Raw genomic sequence first — 24601 nt, 5'->3', positions numbered from 1 at the left:
TTTATTCATGTTGATGTGAAATGCGTAAAGAAACTGTGATTTTTTATTTTATTTTTTTCCAAACCATTTTTTTGGGTAATACAAAATAGTGTTAATTTGAGCATTTAACTATAAAGAGATTAACATGGCATAACAATAAAAAATTAAATAACATGTGAAAATAAGCCATATTTCAGCCCTAGGTTAATTTTCATCTGCAGTCCCCTGGCAGGAAACTTACTGAAAGTACATAAATAAAAGAAAATAATTAATAAAGAATACGTCGTATTTTTTGATGATATAATAGTAAAAACTTTTTCCAATTAGAAAAAAACGAAACATAAGTTAAAACACACAAGTATAATTGCTCATAAGTCTTGTTCTTTATCTGTGGGCTGTGTTTACCTTTGCGCAGTTTACAAATCTGTCAGGAAAAAAAATCAGCCAATCAACTCTATGAATTCACGCTAAATAAACCAAACAGTGACGTCATCCTAACGGACGTGAAGAACGGCGCGTGTGTCATTACATCGGACAACTGCCGAGGGCGGATAACCGGTTTACTCGCTTTTCTGTTCTACTCCTCCCTTAAATGATGTGCCACAACAACAACAAAACGAACGCACCCTCAGTTTAAACTCTTTTCTACAGTAGCCAATCAGCGTGTTTTACTACAGCCTCGCTCCGCCGCGGACCAATCAGCTTCGAGGTTTCCTTTGTTGTTGGTGGTGACATGAAAATATTGTTGTTGCTGCTGAAGGCTGCGGCAGGAGGCGGACAGTCAGGCGGAGATCACCTCTGGTTGATTCGAGGGGACAAGTTTATTTTGCTTTTGTTTTTTTATTTATTTTTTTTTTTAATACAAACGCAGCTTGGCGTTGCGGGGGACGCAGCTATGTCGGTGAATATGGACGAACTCCGGCATCAAGTGATGATCAACCAGTTTGTTTTGACGGCGGGCTGCGCCGCGGATCAGGCGAAGCAGCTCCTGCAGGCGGCCCACTGGCAGTTTGAGGTGAGTGGGCGCCGGACACGCTCCCACGCGCGAACGACTCTCCTACTCGTAGCTTTTAAACAAATGTAAGGGTGTTGTTGTTGTGGATGTTTCGGACCGCGGCCACGCGCTCCTCCCGCAGCTAGCGTTAGCACAGCTAGCAGCTCGGGGACGCGGCGCTTCCGTCAATCATGGCCGCTTTTGTTTACATTCCTTCGCCTCGCTCCTCTGAACGCCGCCACCAGAAGAACCCAGACTCTGGCGGAACCCCGCTTCTCTGACTGACCCAGAGTCCGGCAGTTCTGGCTCTGACGGCCCGGATCAGCAGGACGAGCTTCAGTCGATCCGAGCTCGCGCCTCCGGAAGCGGATAAGGAAGTCACCGCGTGACTTTAATCCACCGCCGCTCGGTTAATTGTAGGCTGATTAAGAGATTCACCCTTCCAGCTGTTGTGGTTCGAGGCGGCGTGAACTCCTTCACCTTCTTGGGGGTTCTGGTCCTCAGATGGACCTCAAGTTCTGCTCGTCCGTCCGAACCGCTGCTGGAGCTTCAGAGGGTTTGGACATGAAGTTCAATAAGCAGAAGTCACGTGAGCAGCAGCCCTTTATCGGAAGGGTGCTGCTGCTCTGTGGGGTTGTCGGTGCAATTCCTGCGATAACATGACCTGGAGGACAGAGAGTCTTCAGACACAAACTAGTAATCAGCAGCAAAACAAGGAGGTTTGTGGTCAAACACAGGAACAGAGCATCAGATTTCATTTGGAGGACAAAAACGCAGCAGCCGCCTGATAACAGCTGATATCTACAGCCCTGCTCTGCTCCAGAGGCAGACTGAACGTCCAGGAAGCTGCTGACACACCTGAAGATGTTGCAGGAACCTCCAGACTGGTTCACGTTTGGAGGGTTTGGTTTCCGTCCCACCGGTTCCTCCGGCCAGCGGCGAGTCGGCAGCTCCTTCATCTGCGGCAGGTTTCTGTGGGTTCTGGTTCTGCAGACTCTGGACATGTGTGGCGCCAGACCCAAACGTCTCAGCTGTTCAGTCAGGTCGAAACAGGAAGTCGGCAGATTTGCTGGATTGTTTCCAAACACTGACATGAGGAAACGTGTTTTTATTTTTTGAAATCTCAGAACCGGGTGATCTGGGGCCTGTTTCACAAAGGAGGTTAAGTGTAAACTCTGAGTTCATAAACCCTGAAATCAGGGAAACCCTGGGTTTTCCGTTTCAGAATCGGAGGTTTGTCAAACAAGAGAAAGCAGAGTAAGTCAAACCCGTTTCTGAAAGAGAGTTAACTTTTACTCGGAGTCAGTATCCATGGTTACTTATGCTGTGAACCTAACCTGGTCGGGAGCAGGTTTTATTCTCCAAACTCGAAGTTTCTGCCGGTCCCCTCCCCTTTTTAAAGACGAAGCACTATATTTCGCTTCAACCTTCATTGCCCACATTTCCGTCACGCGATCTAAGTGACAAGAATGGCTTGTCCTTTTTTGGATTACCCAATAGACGAGGAGGCTGCATTAATTCGTAGAGAATTACATTTACGTCGTGCGAGGATTTTGAGACCTAGACTCGATGTTTTGTCATTTCCCCATACGTTTTTGTTTGAGCGTTACCGTTTTTCGTTGCAGTCAATTACATATACAAAATGAAAACAACATTAGGTCTTGCTATGTAGATGTTTCATATGTCAAATATTGTCAACAAAGCCTACATCCATGACATGCTCACATTATACCTGATTGAATTATGTTTTTATACTTCATTTTTAGCTGCTGCCATGTTCTTTTAATTCCTGCAGGATTGCATCTACATGAAAATGAAATCAGGGACATTGAATTAGATTAATGTAACAATTACTTTTTGGAAACACAATTTTCTAGCACTGCTTACTTTCTTAATCCCATATAAACCTATACCACTTGATCAATACAGGGGTAGTGTTGCAGTGTGTGTGTGCTGAGCGGGGTGCGAGTGCAGGTGCAGATGGGGGGGGGGGGGCGATTGCAGGTGCAGATGGGGGGGGTGGGGTGAGCACGGATGAGGAGGACGGAGAAGGTGTCATTCCCAGAATAACTGTTTTGGAGTCATTCTTATTCCGCTCTGGAGGTTGAGGGTTTCCAACGGGAAGTGAACCCCGAAGGAGAATTCCCTTCGGCCCTGAAGGAAATCTCCCCTGCGCTTTTGACCACGCACGGTCGGAAAGACGAGAGAAAAGAAGGAAGTCTTTGCGCAGCGAAAGGTTCAACAGTAGACAAAAGTTCACTTTTAAAAACACAATTGCATGTATTAATATTAAAATGACCAACGTTTGCTAGAGGGGAAGGTTAACAAAAAACTCCTCTAAACATTACCGACGTTAAATGCATTTTCCCCCCCAGATTGGTTCTGTACACTATGCAGCATTTCATGCATTTACACCAGGAATAACACTTCAAAAGTACACCTAAATATAGCCATTTTTTATTTCACACCTTACGCTATTTAAAAAGTTATTACAGTCAATATTTATAACAATGATTTAAATGCAAACTTAGGCATTAACTTGAACAGCTATGTTTTCCCACGCTAACTGTCTCTGTTTTGCAGATGCAGCGGTGTTGCTTTTCTTCTGGAATCTGTGCTCATATTCACTGTAACTCTGCAGCAGCACGTCAAGTTCAGCTGGCGAAAAATACGCAGACCTCTTTGTTTTCACGGTTGCCATGGTGACTCGTGATATCTGCGCTCCATTGATAATGGCTTCTTATAGACGCGGTGCTCACGCTCACCTCCGAATCAGTCCACTCAGAGTTGATTGATCTAACGCGGATCAGCTGCTCTGAAACTGAAAACTCAGAGTTGTCAATCTCTCGATTGACCAACTCAGAGTTCAGGTTTGACCTCAGAGTTGGTTGAACCTCCTTTGTGAAACAGGCCCCCGGAGTTGCTGGTGACCTTAAGCCAGAAGATCTGAGCAGATGGACCTGAAGTCACCAGCAACACCGTCTCAGAACTCTCTGTTGAACTTGTGGTCGGAACCATTTCAGACTTGTGTGGTTTTTACCAACACTTAGTGTTCAAACGCAGACGTCTGTAGTTCAGCTCCTGAACAGTCGTTACTTCTACTTGAACCTAGGATCTTCTCTGGATCCACGGCGGGTCAAATCCTGTTCATCTGGACCCGTGTGTGTGTGTGTGTGTGTGTGGGGGGGGGGGTGATCTACCTTCAGGTCAGATGAGGACTTAAAGATTTTCCATAACAGATTCCTGACAAAAGGGGGGGGGGATTTTGGGAGCACTGTTAGGGCTCATTCTGGTGAAAGTGCTGAGAGGAAACTCAGAACATTTCTTCACTAACGGTTGAGGCGCAGGAATTCAACCTTCACCCAGATTCTGCTGGGAAAAACAATTCTTCCGCCTTGAGCCTGAACACGCCTAGAACCGTTAACCAAACAGGAAGTTGGCACCCGACGCACAAACGCAATGTTTGCACCAAAACGCCGCAGACGGGAGCTTCAGGATCAACCTGACGTTTTCTAACAGTGAACATGGCGGCTCCTTCTCGCAGGCAGGAAACGTGAGACCATAGAGAGCAGCGTCACCGTGGCATTCCTGCACTGCCTGGGGGGGGGTGCGTCCATTCAAGTGTCTGTGAGGAACAATCTGTGCTGTAAAAACACTCACACTTCCTGCATGACACGCTCTCTGTAGCGTGTAAACGACCAAGCAACCGGCTCCTGTTACAGACACCAAACTCACCACAGATGATGATGATGATGATGATGAAGATGAAGGCTTCCTTTCAGGTGGAAGAAGACAGGTGCCGCCTGTTCTACGTCCAGCCTGAGGTCACGAAGTGTTCAGGACCACGGTTGCCATGGGGACAGTCCCAGCCCGCTCACTCTTGAAATTTCCCAGCAGTGTTTTTCAACCACACTAGTGTGCCGTGGGAGATGGCCAGGTGTGCCGCGGGAAATTGCCCTCATTAACTGATCTAAAAACATTTTCCATCTCCAGGATTTCAGCTCTGTGTTCATCCAAACAGGCCCTGATAAAACACTGAGTAGTTAGGAAAATAAAAGATCATAAAATACTTTTCTTTTGTGTTTAATTGATTCTATTAAAGACATTTTGAGGAGAATGACGGTACAGCGTCAGCTGTTTTAGGAACAGTCCCGCCCCTTTAACTGTCTCCACCAATCATTCTTGGAGGCTTAATCACGTCATCAGTCTGACCAATCATAAGTGGTTAAAGTCTTCACTTCCTTGTTCTGATTCTGCTCATAAAGTCTCTCAGTTCCAACAAAAGTACCAGCTAAAGCTCGTCTTTAGTGGTGTAACTTTCCACAGAATCCGGTGTCAGACCGTGGAACAAGTGAACAAAACAATGAAGCTCAGAGATGCTAGTCTCTCTGCGTTCGGCGGATTAATGAACTACATCTCCCATGATGCATTGGGTTAAAGTAACAGCGTCTCAGCGCACAATGAATCTTCCTTTGACATCTAAAACCACAACGAACACATCAAACAGTTTTTAAATCTTCTAACTTAACTTTTATTACATCTTTTAGAAAAAACAGCTGCAGTTTCCAGCTTTTTCTGCCACAATTATCACAAAAATGAATGTGAGATTGTGGAGGGACTGTAGATCAATACAGACTATGAGTTTCTCCTTTTTTTTAAATTTTGGATGTTGGTGTGCCGCAGGATTTTGTCACGGTTAAAGTGTGCCGTGGCTCAAAAAAGGTTGAAAAACTCTGCCTTAGGCTCACTTTCTGCCGACTCGGCAAAGCTCATGAAAACAAAACCCAAAAGTCAGGCCGGACTCCTGAGGCGGTTTATTGCAGAAAGACTGGGATCTGATTTTTCATGGGTTCAGTCCATTTAAAAAGCAGCAGGAATCAGGGAATTTCTGCTTTCCAAAGCCCCTGAACGCATCATGGAAAACATCCGAGCAGAAACAATGTTTTACATTCAGTCGTTTACTGAAACTTCACATGTTTGACCTGAAAAATATTTAATTTGAAATAGATTTCTATATATTTAGACTTTGGTTGACTTTAAGCTGACAGGACGGAGGAACATTCCTGAACTGGTCTCCATCTCTCTTGCAGACGGCGCTAAGCTCCTTCTTCCAGGAGGCCAACGTCCCGGGACACCACCAGATGGTAAATGCATTTCCAGCTCCCCTCCACGACACTCGATCCCGTCTTCCTCTGCAGGAATGCCGACTCCCGTCGACAGGCGGACTGCGAAACATACGTGTGTCAGGAAGAAGCAGCTGAAATCAGGTTTTAAATCTGGATCTGAATGTTCGTCAGTGTGGACACATGAACACTGAAACTGAAGCTACCAGCAGGTTTAGAAGCACAAATGATTGGCTCTAAAAAAAAAAAAGATTGTCTTTGTTTATAGAGTAGCAGGAAGCGGTCCAAACTCCCGACCCGTCCGGGCTTCGTGTTCTGAATGCAGCTGCATTCAGATGGGGGTCATGGGACTACAACTCCCAGAACGGGGGTCGGTACATGTGGCGCTGCTGTGGCTGTGTTGGTTCTGGTGTTGACCCGTTTGTGTGGGGTGAGGAGGAGGCAGAAACAAGGCGTCAGCTGTTGGATGTGTTTCTGTTTTGGGTGACATCATTTCTGCAGGAGGTCAACGGATCCGCTCGGGTCTGACTCAACTGTTTGCACTTCCTGTGTTGGGGGGGGGGGGGGGGGGGGGGCAGCTGGGGCGGGGCTCCAGCCCATTGTGTGTATGTGAGAACTGGAGCGAGGCGTTGAGTGTGACACCATCCATAGAAGAGGGTTTACTTCCAGCTCCAACCAAATGAAGTCAATTCTGTCGCCTTTTTAAAAGTTTTTAAAATGTGGTCGGCGCCACGTTGGAGCCGGACGTCAGTAAGCAGCGAGTCGTCGTTTTCTATGGCAACCACGCCGGCCAATCAGGAGTGAGCTTGTAGGAAGCCCACGCCCCTACCACTTGAAACGTTTGACACTAAACCTGTCAAAGGTTTTGAATGCTGGACTTGGGGGCAGCAGGCTCCACCCACTTTTAATTCAGGCTTCTGATTGGTCAGTTTTGAACTTGAATTTAAAAAAAGGCATTAGAGCAAGAACGGTTATGACTGAGCAACAGCCGTTTATTTCTATATAGAAGTCTATGCAGGTCCTTCCTGTTTGGAACACCAGGGGGGCGGGGCCACTCTGTCTAGTTGCAGTGGAAGATCATTTTAGAGACCAGATAAGGATCAGTCAGGGGGCGGAGTTACTGATCCGTTAAATCGCATCACAGACTGAATGTTGCAGAACCGGTTCTCCGTGGCGGTGGAAAAGTACAGTACTAGGACTGTGTGTGATGAAGACGAGGGAACGGGTCTGACGGCGCTGAGGAGGGACGGCGCCTTCTGCTCCTTCAGCGTAGACGGATAAAAAAAACATGTTGTGGTTGAGGAAGGCTGGAGCCTGGAGTGATGATGTAAAACGTCAGGAAACATTCTCTTTGACTCTTCCTCGCTGCAGACTGATTGCTTCTCTTCCTCTCACAGATGTGCACCCCCAGGAACACCCCCGCCACGCCGCCCAACTTCCCGGACGCCATCACCATGTTCTCCAAGCTGCGAGCTTCTGAGTGTGGCGGCGGCAGCGGCCCCCCTTCGCAGGCGTCCATGGCGTGCTCCCCACCGGCCGCCTCCTCTTCCTCCACGTCGGGTTTCGGCTCCTTCTGGGCCTCCTCGCCCCCCAGCCACCAGCCCTCGTGGCTGCCCCCGTCGTCCCCCACGGGCCACCACCTGCACCACCACTTCCACCACATGCAACAGACTCCACTGTGGCCCCCCGTGACTCAGCCCGCCGGCCCCCAGCAGCCCGCCGTCGTTTCTGCAGTCCACGCTCAGAGATGAGGCTGACATGAGGGGCGGGTGGGAGGGGCTTAATGCACAGAAGAACATGGGGGGTGGGGGGTCATGCACCCCCGTGACTATCAGCACTTACAAAGGAGAGGAACCATGTGACCGTCAACGCCCCCCCCCACGTCTGTGCCTCACTTCTGCTGCTGCGGCGGGTCGGACAGGAAGTCCGTCAGCAGCAGCAGAGAAATCCAGAACTGAACTTCCTGTTTGTCTCAATCTGGAGCTGTGGAGTTTTTTTTTTTGTTTGTTTTGTTTTTTGTTTCTTTTCCAGCTGATGTGAGTTCTTCGGGTTCCGACCCGAAGCTCGGTCGGCAACGACCAGAACGGGTCTCACAGATGTGACGTGTGCAGGAATGTGAAGGAGCTCCTGTAGGTTTGGACGACGAGTCTGTAAACGGAACAATAAACCTGCAGCGTTTTGATGGCGCCTGTCAGCCACTCCTACACGTCTAATAAAGACTTCCAGCTTCAGCGCTCCGGGTTTCCGTGGCTCCACACGTCTGCTCTGAGGAAGAACGTCTGCTCTGAGGAGGAACGTCTGCTCCCGTTTGAGGCGTTTTACACAGACGTGTTTCAACCCGAAGGCGCCGCTCCGATCGTCTTTTGATCCGTTTCCAAAGCGGGTCTTTGAATCACGACGATGCCATTTTTAGCCCAAATCAAACAACCCGTGTGGTGTTCGAGGACATCGTTTCTGCAGAGTTCATCAGAGATTCGCCTCTTGAGTGGCGGACTGTTAGCATGGAGGAAGCCTGCCCTCATTTCCCATCATTTCTTTGTTTACGCTTTCTCCCGCTAGCTTGCAGCTGCAGCCGTGCAGTTTAGAGCCAGATTCCAGGTCAGACGAGGAAAACAAAGACGTTCGTGGATCTAATCGTCTACAAGTGGATGCATCGGAAAAGGGGGCGGGGCAGGGAGCTTGTGGCCCCGCCCAGCGTGTTTTCTACGTCACAAATGTGATCTTTTTCAAACAGCATTTGCTCCTGATTCACGACAATTTGAATAAAGAAAAACTCTGAAATGCAGTTTTAATCTTTTTCTTTTTTCAGAAAAATGCTACAGGGACGTTTTAAAAACACCATTTTCATTAAATTCTGTAGAAGCTGAATAGAATCACAGTAGAAACGGGACAGTTTCTGTTGAATGTTTGGAAATGAAGCTCAAACCTAAACTGTTGTGACCTCACAGCTGCTTTACATCACGCCGATCATTACGGCGCCTTGTTTTCCTGACTGCAAGTAAACGCAGCATCCATCCCAGTTTGACCTGGAGTGGAGGTCAAATGATAGAAGTTAGTTGTAGGCCTGTCACTGTCTGCTCATGCAGAGGCGTTTCCATAAAGATCTCCGAGCTCCTGCTCTGCCAGCAGGACCAGTTCCTCGACAGCAGACCGTCACCGTGGTCACAGCGGCGCCTCGTGGGCCTCCCGCAACCTCGTTTCTGTGAACAGGATGTTCAGTTCTGCTGCTCGCTGCCAGGAACTTCTAACATTGCGTAACGCCGTCCGGCTGCATGCAGGTCTGACGGCTCAACAGAGGAGTGCAGAAAAATGAGTCACGCTCTGATGACGGATCAGGCTCCGCCCACTGGCTGAAGGGGCTCCTGGGTTTTGCTTCACCTGCACTTATTAATCTAGAAGATCAAAGCGTGTGAACCCAGTTTAGTGTCAGTTCTGGAGCAGAGTGTCGGTGCAGTCGGACCCCGCAGCTTTCCGCTTACCTCAGGCTGAACCCTGTGGAGCTCAGCGTCGCCCCCTACAGGTTGAGCGGCGCGCTGCCGCCCCGAGGATCCAGGCTGCTCACGGCGGCGGAGGCCTGAGTGATGGAGCTCTGAGGCGTGCAGCATCCCAGAGCCGAGACGGGCCAATCCCGGCCAGAGCAGCTGGAGGCTGGAGGGGGGAGGGGGGCAATGTGACCCGCCGCTTTCTCCAGTGTTCAGACAGAGGCGGGTAAGCACCTGTGAGCCCGGACTCACCTGAGCGGCTGAACTGTGGGCTCCTGGCGCTGTGGGCCGGCTGCTCAACTGGACTGGTCTGCCCCCCCTCAGGGGACGGTACCGGTCTCAAGGAGGCGGAGCTCTTGGCCCTGTCTTTAGTCCGGTGTGCACCTGAGACAGAAAAAAGGTGAAAGCACTGAATCTGTCGCATTTTGGGGGCGGGGTTAGAGTCCAGTGGGACGCTTTACAGATGACCTGCTGACCAACCAGAACAACATAAATGATCAGGAGAAACTGAGAAAAAAAAAACCTGAATCAAATCTGAAGAAAACCTCATGAAAAGATCATTTCTTTAAACTGTCACGAATGAACAGCTGTTCAAGTTTTCTGGTATTTAAAGTTTTGTGTCCGAAAAAAAACCTTGAGATTATTTAATCCAGTTAAATCCAGCATTTATTTCATTATTTGTGGATCCATATCCCTAAATATCCATCAATTCAGTCCAGGTTTTGCAGGAAGGGACTTCTTTTTTGGTTTAGAAAAACCTTAAAATGTAAGAACTAAATGAAATCCTGTAGCCGAAGGTCGACCACGCTTTTAGTGATCCTATAGTCGGGCTTTAAATGCCCCTCCTGCTTTCAGAAGACGCACCGCCCCATCCGGACTCACCGTCTTTGGGGGCAATTGTGGGCAGTTTGGAGTCTGGGCTCCTCAGGTCCAGACGACCTCGGTACAACCGTCCGTCCTCTCCGATGATGTCCACCTCCGACCGCACGGGGGAAAAAAAAAAGGATAAAAAATAAATCACCTGGAAACGGTCCAAACAACAGATTTTTGTTGCTTTTTTTATGTTTTCTCCCAAATCAACTAAAATTTGGTAAAAGTTTGGCAGAGCTTTGACTCAAACATCTGAGGATGTTTTATTTTCTGTTTTGCAAGAAAAATAATCTTTTCCAGAAAATTTTGTAAATAACAAAATCATCTTGGTTTAAGAAAACACTTCTTAGCGATTAGTACGGAGCCCCTAAAGGGCGCTGAAGAAAGAAAAACAATTTATAATAAAAAACCTAAACTAATGGGTGCCCACCAGTTAGTTTGTGTTTTTTAACTTAAATTGTTTTTTTTTCTCTAAATTTTGTCCCTTTAGGGGCTCCGTATTCTTCCTCATCCCGTTTTTATTTGAAGCATTTTCGGCTGGTTTCTATGGTTTCTAGTGGGCCTGTTTTCCGTCTGACGTTCTGAACATCTGCTTCTGGGTTCGGACCCGTTTTCGGGGACAGACGGCGTCCACTCTGCCCGTCTCTACCTGACCGGCGCCGTCGGCCTCGGCCAGGCCGTGGAGCTTGGCGTGCGGCGGGCAGCTGCGGCGCGGCAGCGTGGAGGTGCTGGTGTGACTCCCGCCGCAGTTCCTGGACATCAGCATGCGTCCGTACTCCACCAGCTCGGGGATCCGCTCGCTGCTCGGACACAGAATAAGCCGTGAGGGCGCCGCTCTGCTCCGCCCGCTCCCCAAAGCTCTCCGCAGCCCGAATCACAGGAACCTCTCAGACTTTTCTCACCTTCTACAGAGCTGTAGGACATGCATCTGTCTGATTTCTGGACACAGTAATGAGGTCCAGTTAAGACCACCAGAACCGTTTCTATCAGTGTCTTTATTATCTTTGACTTCACTCATGACCTCGCAGGCCCGGCCACGGTGATGTCACAGGTCTGACAGTAGGGGGGCTGTGTGGGGTGGCTGTCCTCTGCCCTGACTGGCCCTGACTCAGCGCTCCTGCTGGGGTTCTGCCTGTTCTGGTTCAGATTCCTCAGCCTCTCTAAGCTCTGGATCTGCCTGCACACAGCGGCGTACGTCCTCTGAAGCTCCGCCCTCCTCCAGCCTAAGCAGGCCACCCTGAAGCCGCGTTGGCCGGGTTCTGGCGCGCGGCTGCGGTGGGGAAAGCGGCTTAGTCGCAGCAGACGGAGCGCAAGCGCTGGGGAGTGGAGGGATATTATGCCACCACGCTTCACACAAAACTTTTTAAATTGCACATTACAATATTAAATATCTGCTTTAAAAAAAAAGTCTTTGCTTTCAAAAAGTATTTTTTTTACAGTTTCAGGAGATCCTCAGCCATAAATTCCCAAATCTGACTAAATAAAAATTAATCAATGATAAAAAAAAAAATTATGGATTATTGTTAAAATGATTAAAAATGAAATTTTCTTCATCTAAAAAGACAAAATCAAGGGTAAAAAGAGCTGGTTCAGCTTCTGAGCCTCAGTAGAAGACTATGTTAGATAAATGCCGCGATTTGATTGGTTAGAATCTGGACCAATCAGCAGCTGTTTGATGGCGGTTTTGTCACGCTAAACTGAAACTAATGTGAGCAAAATCCAAGATAGGAAGAAAGCCAGATGACACACAACGCAAGCGAAAACATTAGCTTGAAGAAAAAATTATCTTGAAGTTGCACATTTTTACAATTGCTGTTTAAAAGATAACAATTTGGCTAGTATTTATTAAAAATAATTCCCTAAATTTCCCCCACAAAACAAAAAGTTTGATAAGCTTGTGGTGTTCTGCAAAAATACTGATTGAAGCTAAAAAGAAAAAGTTTTTGAAAGCAAATATTGAATATTTTCATTTGTAATTTCTAAAGTTTTGTGTGCACCGCTGTGGCATAACTGTGACTCCATACTGGGGCATCAGTATGCGGCGATGCTGCGGGTCTTACCTTCTGTACTGCTGACGCAACGCCTCCGCCGGGTGGATGCGCCTGGACTTCCGGGAGGGAAACGGCGAGAAGGATGGGAGCGTCACCATGGCGCTTTATAGCCGAAAACAGAAGCAGAGTTAGAGGCAGCTCAGACCGGAACCACCGCTGTGCGGAGATCTGGACTCACGCGCTGGGGAAGCGCTTCAGGACGGGCCGGTCACACGACAAGCAGTGGAACCGCTCCACAAGCTGCCTGCAGGAAGCACAGTCTCTCTTTAGGCTTTTATTTTGACAAGCAGATGAGAACAGCTCAAGTGAAACCATCTCAACATCATTTCTGCAGATTGACAGAGCTGGAAACAGCCTGAGGCTTCACACAGCTTCTCGCTGCAGAGACGTTCAAGCACCATGCAGACCGTCTCCAGCAGTAGAGACTCACTTCCTCAGGGCGGCGGCGTCGTCGGCCTCCGGAGCTTCCTGGGCCTGCAGCGTCTTGAAGATGTTCCTCCAGCGGTCCTCCAGCTGCTTCTTCATGGAGTCCAGCTCCATCCTGTTGAGCTGCAGGAACGTCAGAAGCATCATTTCCTGCTTCTTTTTTGGGTTTTTCACAAAGGTCTTTCCGATCTGGACTCTAACTGAACACGATGGAGGAGGACGCTGCAGCTTCCTCCCCTCCTGCCTACCTTACAGTCCATCTCTGAGGACAGTTTGTCCATGACGCTGTGCCAGTCCTGCTCCTGGTCCGTCACTTTGTTCAGCAGCTCGTGGAACATGGCGTTCAGCTGCTCCATGGTGGCGTCGAACTGCAGCCGGCTCACCTTGTTCTCCAGAGCCGTTTTATCTGCTTCCTGCAGGATCGACAGCTGTGAATGTAAAGGCGGCGAGGAAACCGAACGTCCGAACATAAAGTCTGTGGTGGTTTAGACCCTTCAGATTCAAAAATAGGGGTCTTCCTGAAGCTCTGACCGCCACGGAGTCCATCAGACCAGAGGTAGCAGCTTCATTTCTAGACACAACCCTGCATTTTTCAGCCTCTCTTTCATTTTTAGACGTTTTCCTGGCGTCCGCTATGACTCTAGCGCAGGTCATGTCTCCCCTCAGGCGTCAGACAACATTTCTAAATGAGCAGCAGCAGCACAGCTGTTTTTGCACAACCCCCCCTCCATTTGTGTCACCCATTTCTGCTTTTTGAGCATTTTACACGCATCTATGTAAAGTGAGGGGCCTTCTGTCCCGCAGCAGCAGGTCCAGATCAATTTTGCAATTCTTCTTTGTTGGCGCTCCCTTTGAGCAAGAAAACTCAAAGACTGACCAACATTTGCACACCTAGTACCCGGTGAAAATTGGGTATAGTAAAGGCCTATATTTTGCATAGTAGCGCTAAATATTGGTACAAGAAAAACTTGTGTTTGGGCGATCTTCACAGAATTTCACCCAAATGCCACCAGATAACGTCTACAACCACAACTGACGTTTTATTTTACCTTTGACCTTCAAGTAGAGGTCAAAGGTAACCTGGGTTGTGCCCAAATACCTTCCCTACTCACTATATAGTGCGTTTTCCTTTTTCTGTTGCTGTTCCGAATCTACAATTTCCAAATCGAGCGCCCTAGAAATTTCCCAGAAGTCTCTGCGAAAAACCAGTGTGGATTGATGCTCACTAGATTGGCGAATATTGACCAGAATGCATTGCATCAGAACAATTTTTGCCAAAAAAAAATGTATTTAAATGTATTTTTTAAACAAACCATCAACGTTTTTATCTTCAGAAGACAGTGGACTCACAAATAACTTCTTGAAATCGATGACGTCATATCTGCCGTTTAAAAGAAAAAAGTAGTGAGCCTGGTGCCTGAATTGCTTTTAAAATCCAGGTCACTGGATGGCTGGGAATTGGCACACAGGCCTGTAGGATCCTCTACAAACCTACCTCCTCCTAGGGAAAATTAATCTATCGCCTCCCAACTCCTCGAGCATCATTGGGAAGCTGTTTGTTGGAAAAATGCTGCATGTTTATTTGTTTTGTTTCCCAGAGTCTTCATCAATAGGATATGACTAAATTAGGAATGTGGGCGTGGTTGACAACAAACCTCTGTTGCCAAGGAAATCCAAAGTTTACTTTGGCTAATTCTTTTAAAAATTACACAGACCAGTTCGTCGTCTCCAGGCGACCAAAAAACAAAGTGGTTGCTATGGAGACGAAAACAACAGAAGAGCTCCCATCCCTCCCATCTTTTTCATGAATTTGGGATGAAACAAACGTATGTGATGCTGCGCTAACATTAGTGCTTCGCATCTTTGAACGTACGATTTCATCTTCCACCATCTGCTTGTCGGCCTTCCTGACGCTCAGCTCCTCCGTCATCTTGAAGAGCTCCTGCAGAGATGAAGGCTGTCATTATTGATGTGAAGGGTTAAACTCGAGGAGAAGGACTGTGTAAACTCCACTGAAGAGGCTTTTAATCTGAAGGGTTCATTAAATAAGACAGCGTGATCTAAAGTGTTGAAAGTAAGCCGTGAGCGCAGCAGTTCTGAAGAAACCACGCGGGCATGAAGGCCTCGTTTACCTCGATGCGTTCGTGTTTCCGCCTGCTGTCGTCGTGCAGGAGCGCCGTCGCCTCCTGCAGCTTCTCGCAGTCTGCCTGGAGGTGGAGGACGCTCCTCTGCACGTCGTTCAGCTGCACCTTGGGAAGAAACGGAAATGTTCCCGTCACTCCTCTGGAAGTCTCCGCCTGCTCTGGCTATGAGCAGAGGCTGCAGAAGGACGACCTCCGTGGTTCTGACCTGACCGCCCTCTGGATCCACTCTGTCCGGATCTCTGTCCCTCGGCGGCGCCCCGCCTCCACCCATCAGCATCTTCACAGACTCCTGCAGGTGCTCGTAGCGCTGGAACAGAAGGCGGAGCTCTCTGCAAACCTTTACGGTTTTGGCTGTGAAGGCTGATCTCTTGGCGCTTTGATTGGACTCCTGGCTTTGGGTCCGGTCCGGTCCGGCGTCGTCCTGCAGGCTGCCGGACAGGTGGGAGGTCAGGGACAGGATGAAGTCCTCCAACATGGCCTGCAGGTCATCCAGCTGAGGTCGCGCAGGAGGAGAGCATGAAGAACTGAGGTTAGGGCGGAACGTTCCGGCCTGTAAAAACATCCCTACGGGGTGAGGCCCGCTGCAGAGAACGGACCTGCTCCTGCAGGTTCTGCTCGGCTGCCGTCTCCTCACACTGGTCCTGTCTGTCCCTCAGAAGCTTCATGTCCTCCTCCAGCTGATGAACACACTTCCTGGACAGCAACAGGAGAAGAACATGCCAACAAACCAGCTTGATCTCAAAGAGCAGAGACGTCACGTGGAGTCCAAACGGAAGCTGAAAGGAGAACAGGTGGAGAGGTTCTGACGCCGTGACTGCTGCTGCATGTCTTTACCTGAGATGTGACACCTGCAGTTTGAGCTCACGGAGAGCTCCGCCGTCTGCATCCACGCCATCCGAGGCCTCCTCGAAGGCGCCCTCCTCCAGGTGTTCCAGCTGCGGGCAGAGACGTCACGCCGTCACAAGCGGAGCAGACGGCGAGGAGCCGTCCTAAAGCCCGCCTCACCTTCTCTTGTTCGCTCATCAGACTCTCGATCAAAGCTCTCTGCTGGTTCAGCTCCTCCATCAGCTGCTCCGGGTTTCCTGAACAACCAAGAACACGTTTATGCCTTATAGCAGCAGACTCACTGAGCACCTCCTCATTTTGAAGGAGGTGATCAGTTTATCCTCCTGATGAGCAGAAATGCAGATCTACCTTCTAAACCTGAATGTCTAAACTATCTCCTTTTGTTTCTACAGAGGACATTTGGGGCTTTTCAATGATACCAAATGTGGAGGGTGGAACTCTGGGAATTGTAGTTTTTGGTGGATTCAAGTCATTGATTGCTGTCATTTGTCATAAAATGTTAAACAGACAGACTGAATCCTTTGTTTATATTTCTATTCATAAGACTTTAAATGATTCATTTGACATTTTGCCTTGAGGACGCCTTCGGTCTGAGCGCGTTCAGATGCTCTCTGACCATTGACTGTATGATGGAACTGGACTTGCGAGCGTGATGTCATTCATCGAAAATGGTTGACTTGCGGCTCCAGCTAAATGAAGCCGTTTCCGTCGCCATGTTGGAACCAGAAATCGTCGGTAAGATTCTGCGTTTCTAAGGGCTCGGGAGAATCTGTCGATCAAACGCTTCGGACGTTTGACACATGACCGCCTACTTTCATTGAGGCATCTGATGGGTCAGTTTATCACTTGACAGGAAGCTGAAGAACGCTCACCTCGGTCAGCGAGCAGCTCTCTGAGCTCGGCCAGCTGGGTCTGATCCTCCTCCAGAGCAGCGACGCGAGCCTCCAGCTCGTTGAACTTCTCCTGCTGAAGGCCGACGGTCCTCGAAGCCTCCGCCGCATCGGCGCCGGTACCGCTCTGCGGGGGAGAAGCCATCTGATCTGCTGTTTGGTTTGAAAATCTCTCCTCCAGCGAGGGGGGGAGGAGGACCTCCACCGAAACACAACAAAGATGTGGGAGTCTGATTTGAGTTCCAGCTCAATTCTCTGCTTCACTTCAATCACCAACGACGACTCTGGAGGTCAAAATGTCACAACCTTCCGTTTTGAGGAGGAAGAATGACAAAGACCTCCTCCAACAAGGAGCAGAGATCAGCATAGAGACCTTCAGCCTATTCAAATGAAGATTCCTGGTCATCTCCATGGCTGCAGCGCCTGCAGGAGGCGTGCCTCGCCTGCAGGAGGCGTGTCTCGCCTGCAGGAGGCGTGTCTCGCCTGCAGGAGGCGTGTCTCACCAGCTGGAGGCGTGTCTCACCAGCTGGAGGCGTGTCTCACCAGCTGGAGGCGTGTCTCACCAGCTGGAGGCGTGCCTCGCCTGCAGGAGGCGTGTCTCACCAGCTGGAGGCGTGCCTCGCCTGCAGGAGGCGTGTCTCACCAGCTGGAGGCGTGTCTCACCTGCAGGAGGCGTGTCTCACCAGCTGGAGGCGTGCCTCGCCTGCAGGAGGCGTGTCTCGCCTGCAGGAGGCGTGTCTCGCCTGCAGGAGGCGTGTCTCACCAGCTGGAGGCGTGTCTCACCAGCTGGAGGCGTGTCTCACCAGCTGGAGGCGTGTCTCACCAGCTGGAGGCGTGCCTCGCCTGCAGGAGGCGTGTCTCACCAGCTGGAGGCGTGCCTCGCCTGCAGGAGGCGTGTCTCACCAGCTGGAGGCGTGTCTCACCAGCTGGAGGCGTGTCTCACCTGCAGGAGGCGTGTCTCACCAGCTGGAGGCGTGCCTCGCCTGCAGGAGGCGTGTCACACCTGCAGGAGGCGTGTCTCCCTGCAGGAGGCGTGTCTCACCTGCAGGAGGCGTGTCTCACCAGCTGGAGGCGTGCCTCGCCTGCAGGAGGCGTGTCTCTCCTGCAGGAGGCGTGCCTCACCTGCAGGAGGCGTGTCTCGCCTGCAGGAGGCGTGTCTCACCTGCAGGAGGCGTGTCTCTCCTGCAGGAGGCGTGCCTCACCTGCAGGAGGCGTGTGTCGCCTGCAGGAGGCGTGTCTCACCTGCAGGAGGCGTGTCTCACCTGTAGGAGGCGTGTCTCCCTGCAGGAGGCGTGTCTCACCTGCTGGAGGCGTGTCTCACCTGTAGGAGGCGTGTCTCCCTGCAGGAGGCGTGTCTCACCTGCTGGAGGTGTCCTCTGTCACTCAGCAGCACCGTTTGCATGGCGTCTCTGGTCACGCGACTCATCTGCTCCTGGTCCGGAAAGCTCTGGAAGGCGCCTCTCAGGGACTTCTGCCACAACAAAGACACACCAGACTCAACCTGAAACATCTCCTCCTGCAAAGTCTGGAGCTCCTTCACACACAGCTGCTGCAGCTGCTGCTGCTCACCAGGTCCTCCTCCAGCGCCTCCACACGGTGGCAGCACTTCTTCAACTCCTCGGCTTCTCCTCCAACCATCTAAAGAGGAGACGGAGACATTATCTACACAAACACACAACGGGACAAAACCACATTTTTACTGGGTTCCCACATTTTTTTAAGAAGATGAATAAAAACGCCGCATGACCATGTTTGTTTAAACGACAAGTTCTGTCATTTTGACTCCACGAGGAGCAGAGCTCAGCAAAGCATGTGAGACCATCAGCCCATTCAAATGAAGATTCCTGGTCTATGAAGGCCATAATGTGTCTAAATAGACGAGCTTGTAGATTTGATGTGAGAACTTGTAAAACAGAATGTGAGAACTTGTGCACCAAAAATCTGCAGCTGTGTGTAAAATTTTCTGCTGTGAACTGACAAATTCCCATTTGCATGTGTTCATTTAGAGTTACAACATCAAATCTGTGATTCCAACTGCTCAAATGTGTTTCTGCATCAATCTGCTGGCGCAAATCACAAATGCGCTACACTGCGCTCTGAATTCTGACACATTCCTTGCGAGAAACGTGTGTCAAAACTGATCTGTGTCCGATAATGGAAGTAGGCGGGGAGGGCGGGTTAGAGGAGGCGGAGTCAACCAATCAGAGTGCAGGACTCAGAGGATTTCGTAAAGTTAGAAAGGTCTTCACAGATTCAGACTTCCTGCTTTAATAACTCTTCTGATAGACGTTCAAATGTGACAGCAAGTCTCTCAATCAATTTGTATTAACACAGAGAGTGAACCACAAATGCATTTCTAAAGAAAAAAGTCATTTTTTTCCTGCCTTTTAATAAGAAATGATGTCTTCTTGCTTTAAATGCAGACATGCAGCGAGACGGCTGCCAACGTGCCGTCAAAAGGAAAAATCTTCTTTGTTGTAGCAAGACAATAGAGCCAGAGCTGAATCTGTGAAGACCTTTCTAACTTTACCTAATCTTCTGAGTGCTGCACTCTGATTGGTTGACCCCGCCTCCTCTAAACACCCTCCCCCACTTCCATTATCGGACACAGATCAGTTTTGACACAAGTTTCTCGCAAGGACTGTGTCAGAATTCAGAGCGCAGTTGTAGCGCATTTGTGGTTTGCGCCAGCATATAGGAGCACACGCAGAAACACATTTGAGCAGTTGGAATCGCAGATTTGAAGTCGTAACTCTAAATAAACACATGCAAATGGGAATTTATCAGTTCACAGCAGAAGATTTTTACACACTGATGCAGATTTTTGGTGAGCAAGTTCTCACATTCTATATTACAAGCTCGTCCATTTAGACACATTATTACCTTCATACTGGTCATCTTCATGGCAGCAGCGCCTGCAGGAGGTGTGCCTCACCTGCAAGGGGCGTGCCTCATCTGCAGAGGGTGTGTCTCACCTGCAGAGGGTGTGTCTCACCTGCAGGAGGCGTGCCTCACCTGCTGGAGGCGTGCTTCACCTGCAGGGGGCGTGTCTCACCTGCAGGAGGCCTGCCTCACCTGCAGGAGAGGCGTGCCTCACCTGCAGGAGGCGTGTCTCCCCTGCAGGAGGCGTGTCTCACCTGCAGGAGGCGTGTCTCACCTGCAGGAGGCGTGTCTCCCCTGCAGGAGGCGTGTCTCACCTGCAGGAGGCGTGTCTCACCTGCAGGAGGCGTGTCTCGCCTGCAGGAGGCGTGTCTCGCCTGCAGGAGGCGTGTCTCGCATGCAGGAGGCGTGTCTCGCCTGCAGGAGGCGTGTCTCGCCTGCAGGAGGCGTGTCTCACCTGTAGGAGGCGTGTCTCACCTGTAGGAGGCGTGTCTCCCTGCAGGAGGCGTGTCTCACCTGCTGGAGGTGTCCTCTGTCACTCAGCAGCACCGACTGCATGGCGTCTCTGGTCACATGACTCATCTGCTCCTGGTCCGGAAAGCTCTGGAAGGCGCCTCTCAGGGACTTCTGCCACAACAAAGACACACCAGACTCAACCTGAAACATCTCCTCCTGCAAAGTCTGGAGCTCCTTCACACACAGCTGCTGCTGCTGCTGCTGAAAACAGAACTACAGACGGATCCAAACAGCTCTGTGACATGAGAACACAGGAAGTTCTCCCGGCTCCTGCAGAGAACATGTGAGCAGCAGGACGGATGTTCAGATGCACGGTGTCGGTTCTTCCTCACTCCCCGTGTGCAGCAGAAACAGTTCTTTTTTTTTTTTTTTTTTTTTTTTAACTTGTCCTGTCCAACAGCTGGGCAGTCAGATGAGAGCTGAGGGCCTCTTGTGTTGGACATATTTTACTTTAACAAGAGGGGTTATTAATCTTCAGACAAACCAAAGGTATGTCTGAATAAACCCCTTTTGTAATTGAGGCCAAACTTTATTAATTTCAATCATGTCTGAAAATCTTTGGTGTTGGACCGGACGGAAAAGGAAAGAGGGGAAGAAGAGAGAGGGACGTTAGAGAGAGGGGGGTTAGGGGTGATAATAGAAGGGGAAGGGGGATAAGACCATGAAGCAGCATACAGCAACAAGTTTACTGGTTGTTAATCATTATGGTAAGGTTCAAACGTAGTAAAAAAAAAGAAGAAAAAAAAGGGCGGAGCCTGTCCACACACACACTCAAATGTTATAAACACACCTGTTAGTTGCAAAAATGTCCACCTGTCGACATGTACACAAAACAGATAGTGTTCACACGCATACTTATGCCTTAAAACCAACTAGTGTGAAATATCTCAGTCATTCAGTCTGTTGAGCTAACACCTGTGCTCAGGTGAGTGTTTATGTTCTTCTAAAATGGATGGTGGAACGTGAAAAGAAGGAGGGACAGTGCCCAGCCATCCCCACCCCAAGACCCCCACCGCACCAGCAGCGGCAGCCGGAATCCCCCCAACGCCACACGGGAACCGGCAGGGAACAACCGCCGCCCGGGCGACCAAGCCCGCCACCCAGGCCAGGGCCAGCAGGACCGCCGCAAGGCCCCCGGAGCCAGAGGCCAGGGAGGCACGGAGGGAAAGAGAGCGCCGCCCCAGCCCAACCAGGAGAGCAGCCCCCCCGCCGCGCCGGGAGAACCCAACGCAGGGCCCCACCGGAGAAGGACGCCCACAGCCCCAGACGAGCACCCCACCACCACCCAGGAGTTCCGGGCATCCCCCCGCCCCAACCCCAGGTACGAGCCAGGACCCCCCAAGGGAGACCCGCTCCGCAGAAACAGCAGAAACAGTTCTAACTCATCCTTCATCTTCTTATATCCAAATTATCCACCGTTCAACAAATTTACAATCTTCTGTTCACACTTTTTTTTTGAATTGGGAAACGGTTAAAGTGGATCAAACGGAGGAAAAAAGTCTTTCCGACGCTCACCAGGTCCTCCTCCAGCGCCTCCACACGGTGGCAGCACTTCCTCAATTCCTCGGCTTCTCCTCCATCCATCTGAGGAGGAGACGGAGACATTATCTACACAAACACACAACGGAACAAAACCACATTTTTACTGGGTTCCCACATTTTTTTAAGAAGATGAATAAAAACGCTGCGTGACCATGTTTGTTTAAACGACAAGTTCTGTCATTTTGACTCCAATCAACTTTTTCTACACAAATGCGCCTGAATTAAATCTATGCTGTAGTCTTTTTTGGGAAGAAGCAGCTGCAGAAGGTTTTAACCTTCATTTAACCTTGGTGATGTTTTCAAAAACACCTGGATTTTTATGCTCAAATGTTAAAAATTAAACTGAATTCATGTTGCGGATGCTGTTTTAATGTTTTAGTTTTCCTTCTGTGACGTTTGCTGATGTTTCATAAGGGTGACCGTCAGGAGGAGGGTCTGGTTTCCTGGCGCCGCCTCACCTGCTGCTGGAGCGCCTCCACCTGCGTCCTCAGCTCCTCTTTTTGCGTCCTCAGCTCCTGGATGAGCGCCATTGCCTGACGGAGAACAGACAGGATCGTTCAGGATGTGCATTTTACATGTGAAAGGGGCGTGGCCCCCGTGACCTGTGACCCCGAGCGTTTATGGAGGTCTGCCTGCAGAACAAACGTTCGATCGAGGAGCCACGGACATTCCTGAGCCGTGAAGGGAGGGGCTGGCCGGACAGGAAATGATGCGTAGCGGCCCCCCGCAGCCTCTCTGTTCTCGGCTGGGGCCCGATGACTCACAGCAGGTTAATGAGTGCAGACCTACACGGTTTAACCTCATTTACCACCATCTCTAATAATTTATAACCAAGGAAGGAGTCTCAAAGGTTTTCGTATTTAATCAAAAAGGTTTTTAAGAGTTTATGTTTTTTACTGCTGATAAAACTTTAAAAATCCTTTTGCATAAATGAGTCTTTAACTTTATGACATGTTTAAGTCAAGGCAACAGGCCTGTTAATAGTTCAGATCTCCTCTCAGGTGAAACAGTCACTCATTAAATGGATCATAAACAGCATCAGCTGGGGGGGGGGGGGGGGGGGGGGGCTCTCACTGTAGGCCCAAAGCTCGACAGAGGGGCGGTTGAACCCGAGGCTCCGGTCCGTGACATGTGGCGAGCACCGGCGGGCGAGGACATGCCGGGTCACCTCGCCGCGGTGAAGCCAACAGAGGGAGAGCGTCCATGAATGATTCAGACGGGCCTCTGAAAGCCTCGCCTGCCCCGGGCCCTTCACCTGAGAGGCATTCATCACTGACAGCTCTCTCTGCGGGGGACTAATTACCCCCCCCCCCCTCCTGTCACATGGAGCAGCAGGAGGACAGCAGGCCCGACCCGGGGCATCAAACCACAAACCGTGGAGCTCAGAGGCCGCAGTCGTGTTCTCCAGAGGAAAACTTCTCTGTTGGCCTGACAGGAACACGGAGGTCATTGGAGATGTCAGGGCGGCGCCCGTCTCCTTTGTGCGTCCTGTCATCAGCAGCTTAGCGCCGCGTTGAAATGTCTCAGCCACAGGAAGAGGAGGAGGAGGAGGAGCATGTGAGGCAGCTTAGAAGGACAGAGCTTTCTTTGTGACACAGAACCACGGTAGAATCCTGTTACCGGATCAGTTTGATCTCACGGATCGCTTTAAACATCAAAACAAAAGTTGCTCCGTTTAAACAGAACCAGACTGATCAAGAAACACAGTTTAACCAGCTTGAGCTCCCAAAATGCACCAGGATGGGGGACCCATCCTTCCAGTTCCCTCTCCAGAAAACAGCCACAATCATTCAGTTGTAACAGATTACTTATGGTCTGTAAAAGTAATCCCTAAATCTGAGTTACTGCAGAAGCAGAACCGAAGATCTAAAGAAGATCTCCTGAACATTTGACATGTAGGAGTCAGAAGATCACCTAAGAAATAAAAAGATAAGACAAACACCGGTAACGGACAGGAATTCATGTGTGCAGCTGTGGCTGGAGGTTTGCTGGTTTTGTCTGTATTTTTCACAAAAACCCTCAGGTTTGAGACGCTTTGGTCTATGGAAAAGAACCTAAAGGCGAAACACAACTAATTTAGGTCATAAAAAATAAATAAAACATTTTTAGGTTTGAGGTTTATAAAACAAAAATGATGTCAAAATAAATGCATTTGAACTACATGCCAACAACACAATAATAATTACAGTTTAAAAAAAACAAGCCTTTTTTGTGTTCCTGTTGTGTTGTTGCTTCCTGTAATCGTTATTTAACGTGTACTCAGTAAAACAGGACTGGCGTTACTAGAGTAACGCGCTGCTTCTGAGGTGTCCAGGTGCTCCTCACCTCCGACACGCCGTCCTCCAGGCTCTGGATGCTGGACGGAAGGCCCGCGCGCGCCTCCCATCCATGCCGCTGGAGGTGCGAGTCCCCTTCCTCCTCCTCCTCCTCCTCCTGGGTCTGAGCGGAGAACTCCTCCGCTTTGCTGCGGGGAGAAGAGTCCCTCCACGGGCTCGTCTGCTCCTGGATACCCAGCTCCTTCAGCACCGCGAGGAGGAGCGCGTGCAGAGCGCCGAAGTTCACCGAGCTCATCCGAGGCGGCCCGATGGACAGATTTAACAGCTCATGTAGGGAAATGCTTCTTTCCGACATGTTGGAGGTTGTTTGTTGAATTCAATATTTTTCAAAAGAAAATTGGAACCTGCGGAGGTTAGCTAATCGTTTTTACCGGAAGCCAATAGAATATCTTTCACAATAAAATTTCATACCGGGAATAAATAGATTTCTTTGGTGTAACACTTCGTAGTAGAAGCATTTAAAGAACCATTAGTCAAAATTTAAGTTCTAATCAATGATAATTTTTACCCCTTTCGTCTGAA

The 24601-nt window shown here is 49.6% G+C and overlaps 2 protein-coding genes across 10 annotated transcripts; one reads left to right on the top strand and one right to left on the bottom strand.

Annotated features, from left to right (window-relative positions):
- The first annotated feature begins 71 nt into the window (after positions 1–71).
- On the top strand, positions 72–8327 carry LOC101164154 (UBA-like domain-containing protein 2). Its single transcript, XM_023957309.1, has 3 exons — positions 72–994; positions 6064–6117; positions 7494–8327. The coding sequence occupies exons 1-3, from the start codon at positions 713–715 to the stop codon at positions 7845–7847; spliced, it is 690 nt and encodes a 229-aa protein (XP_023813077.1). The 5' UTR covers positions 72–712; the 3' UTR covers positions 7848–8327.
- Positions 5773–24435, bottom strand: LOC101158946 (glutamine-rich protein 2). 9 transcript variants are annotated; one of them, XM_023957300.1, is made up of 22 exons: positions 24069–24432; positions 22202–22276; positions 21717–21809; positions 20202–20312; positions 18375–18443; positions 18166–18276; positions 16788–16932; positions 16075–16151; positions 15904–16004; positions 15666–15762; positions 15275–15562; positions 15058–15174; positions 14799–14867; positions 13174–13338; positions 12930–13048; positions 12678–12743; positions 12509–12601; positions 11098–11248; positions 10461–10560; positions 9831–9962; positions 9576–9744; positions 5773–6198 (listed from the first exon to the last, which is right to left on the bottom strand). In XM_023957300.1, the coding sequence occupies exons 1-21, from the start codon at positions 24372–24374 to the stop codon at positions 9611–9613; spliced, it is 2619 nt and encodes an 872-aa protein (XP_023813068.1). In that variant the 5' UTR covers positions 24375–24432; the 3' UTR covers positions 5773–6198; positions 9576–9610. The 9 variants fall into 9 exon arrangements, with proteins under 9 accessions (XP_023813068.1, XP_023813070.1, XP_023813071.1 ...); XM_023957302.1 differs by having other exon boundaries at positions 10461–10554; XM_023957303.1 differs by having other exon boundaries at positions 21717–21785.
- Positions 24436–24601: the final 166 nt, after the last annotated feature.

This window comes from Oryzias latipes, chromosome 8 (genome assembly GCF_002234675.1).
Source record: "Oryzias latipes chromosome 8, ASM223467v1".
In the NCBI taxonomy this organism is placed as follows: Eukaryota; Metazoa; Chordata; class Actinopteri; order Beloniformes; family Adrianichthyidae; genus Oryzias; species Oryzias latipes.
Note: the sequence above shows the minus strand (reverse complement) of the source record. Positions and strands in the feature narration are given on the sequence as shown.

What these genes read in the sequence shown, in the direction of transcription:
- LOC101164154 (XM_023957309.1), top strand. Translation starts at nt 713, where the DNA reads ATGAAAATATTGTTGTTGCTGCTGAAGGCTGCGGCAGGAGGCGGACAG. An exon ending in CGGCCCACTGGCAGTTTGAG is followed by an intron (nt 995 to 6,063) that starts GTGAGTGGGCGC and finishes TCTCTCTTGCAG; the next exon opens with ACGGCGCTAAGCTCCTTCTT. An exon ending in TCCCGGGACACCACCAGATG is followed by an intron (nt 6,118 to 7,493) that starts GTAAATGCATTT and finishes TTCCTCTCACAG; the next exon opens with ATGTGCACCCCCAGGAACAC.
- LOC101158946 (XM_023957300.1), bottom strand. Translation starts at nt 24,374, where the DNA reads ATGTCGGAAAGAAGCATTTCCCTACATGAGCTGTTAAATCTGTCCATC. An exon ending in AGGCGCTGGAGGAGGACCTG is followed by an intron (nt 20,313 to 21,716) that starts GTGAGCGTCGGA and finishes TTGTTGTGGCAG; the next exon opens with AAGTCCCTGAGAGGCGCCTT. An exon ending in AGCAGAACCTGCAGGAGCAG is followed by an intron (nt 15,563 to 15,665) that starts GTCCGTTCTCTG and finishes GCGCGACCTCAG; the next exon opens with CTGGATGACCTGCAGGCCAT.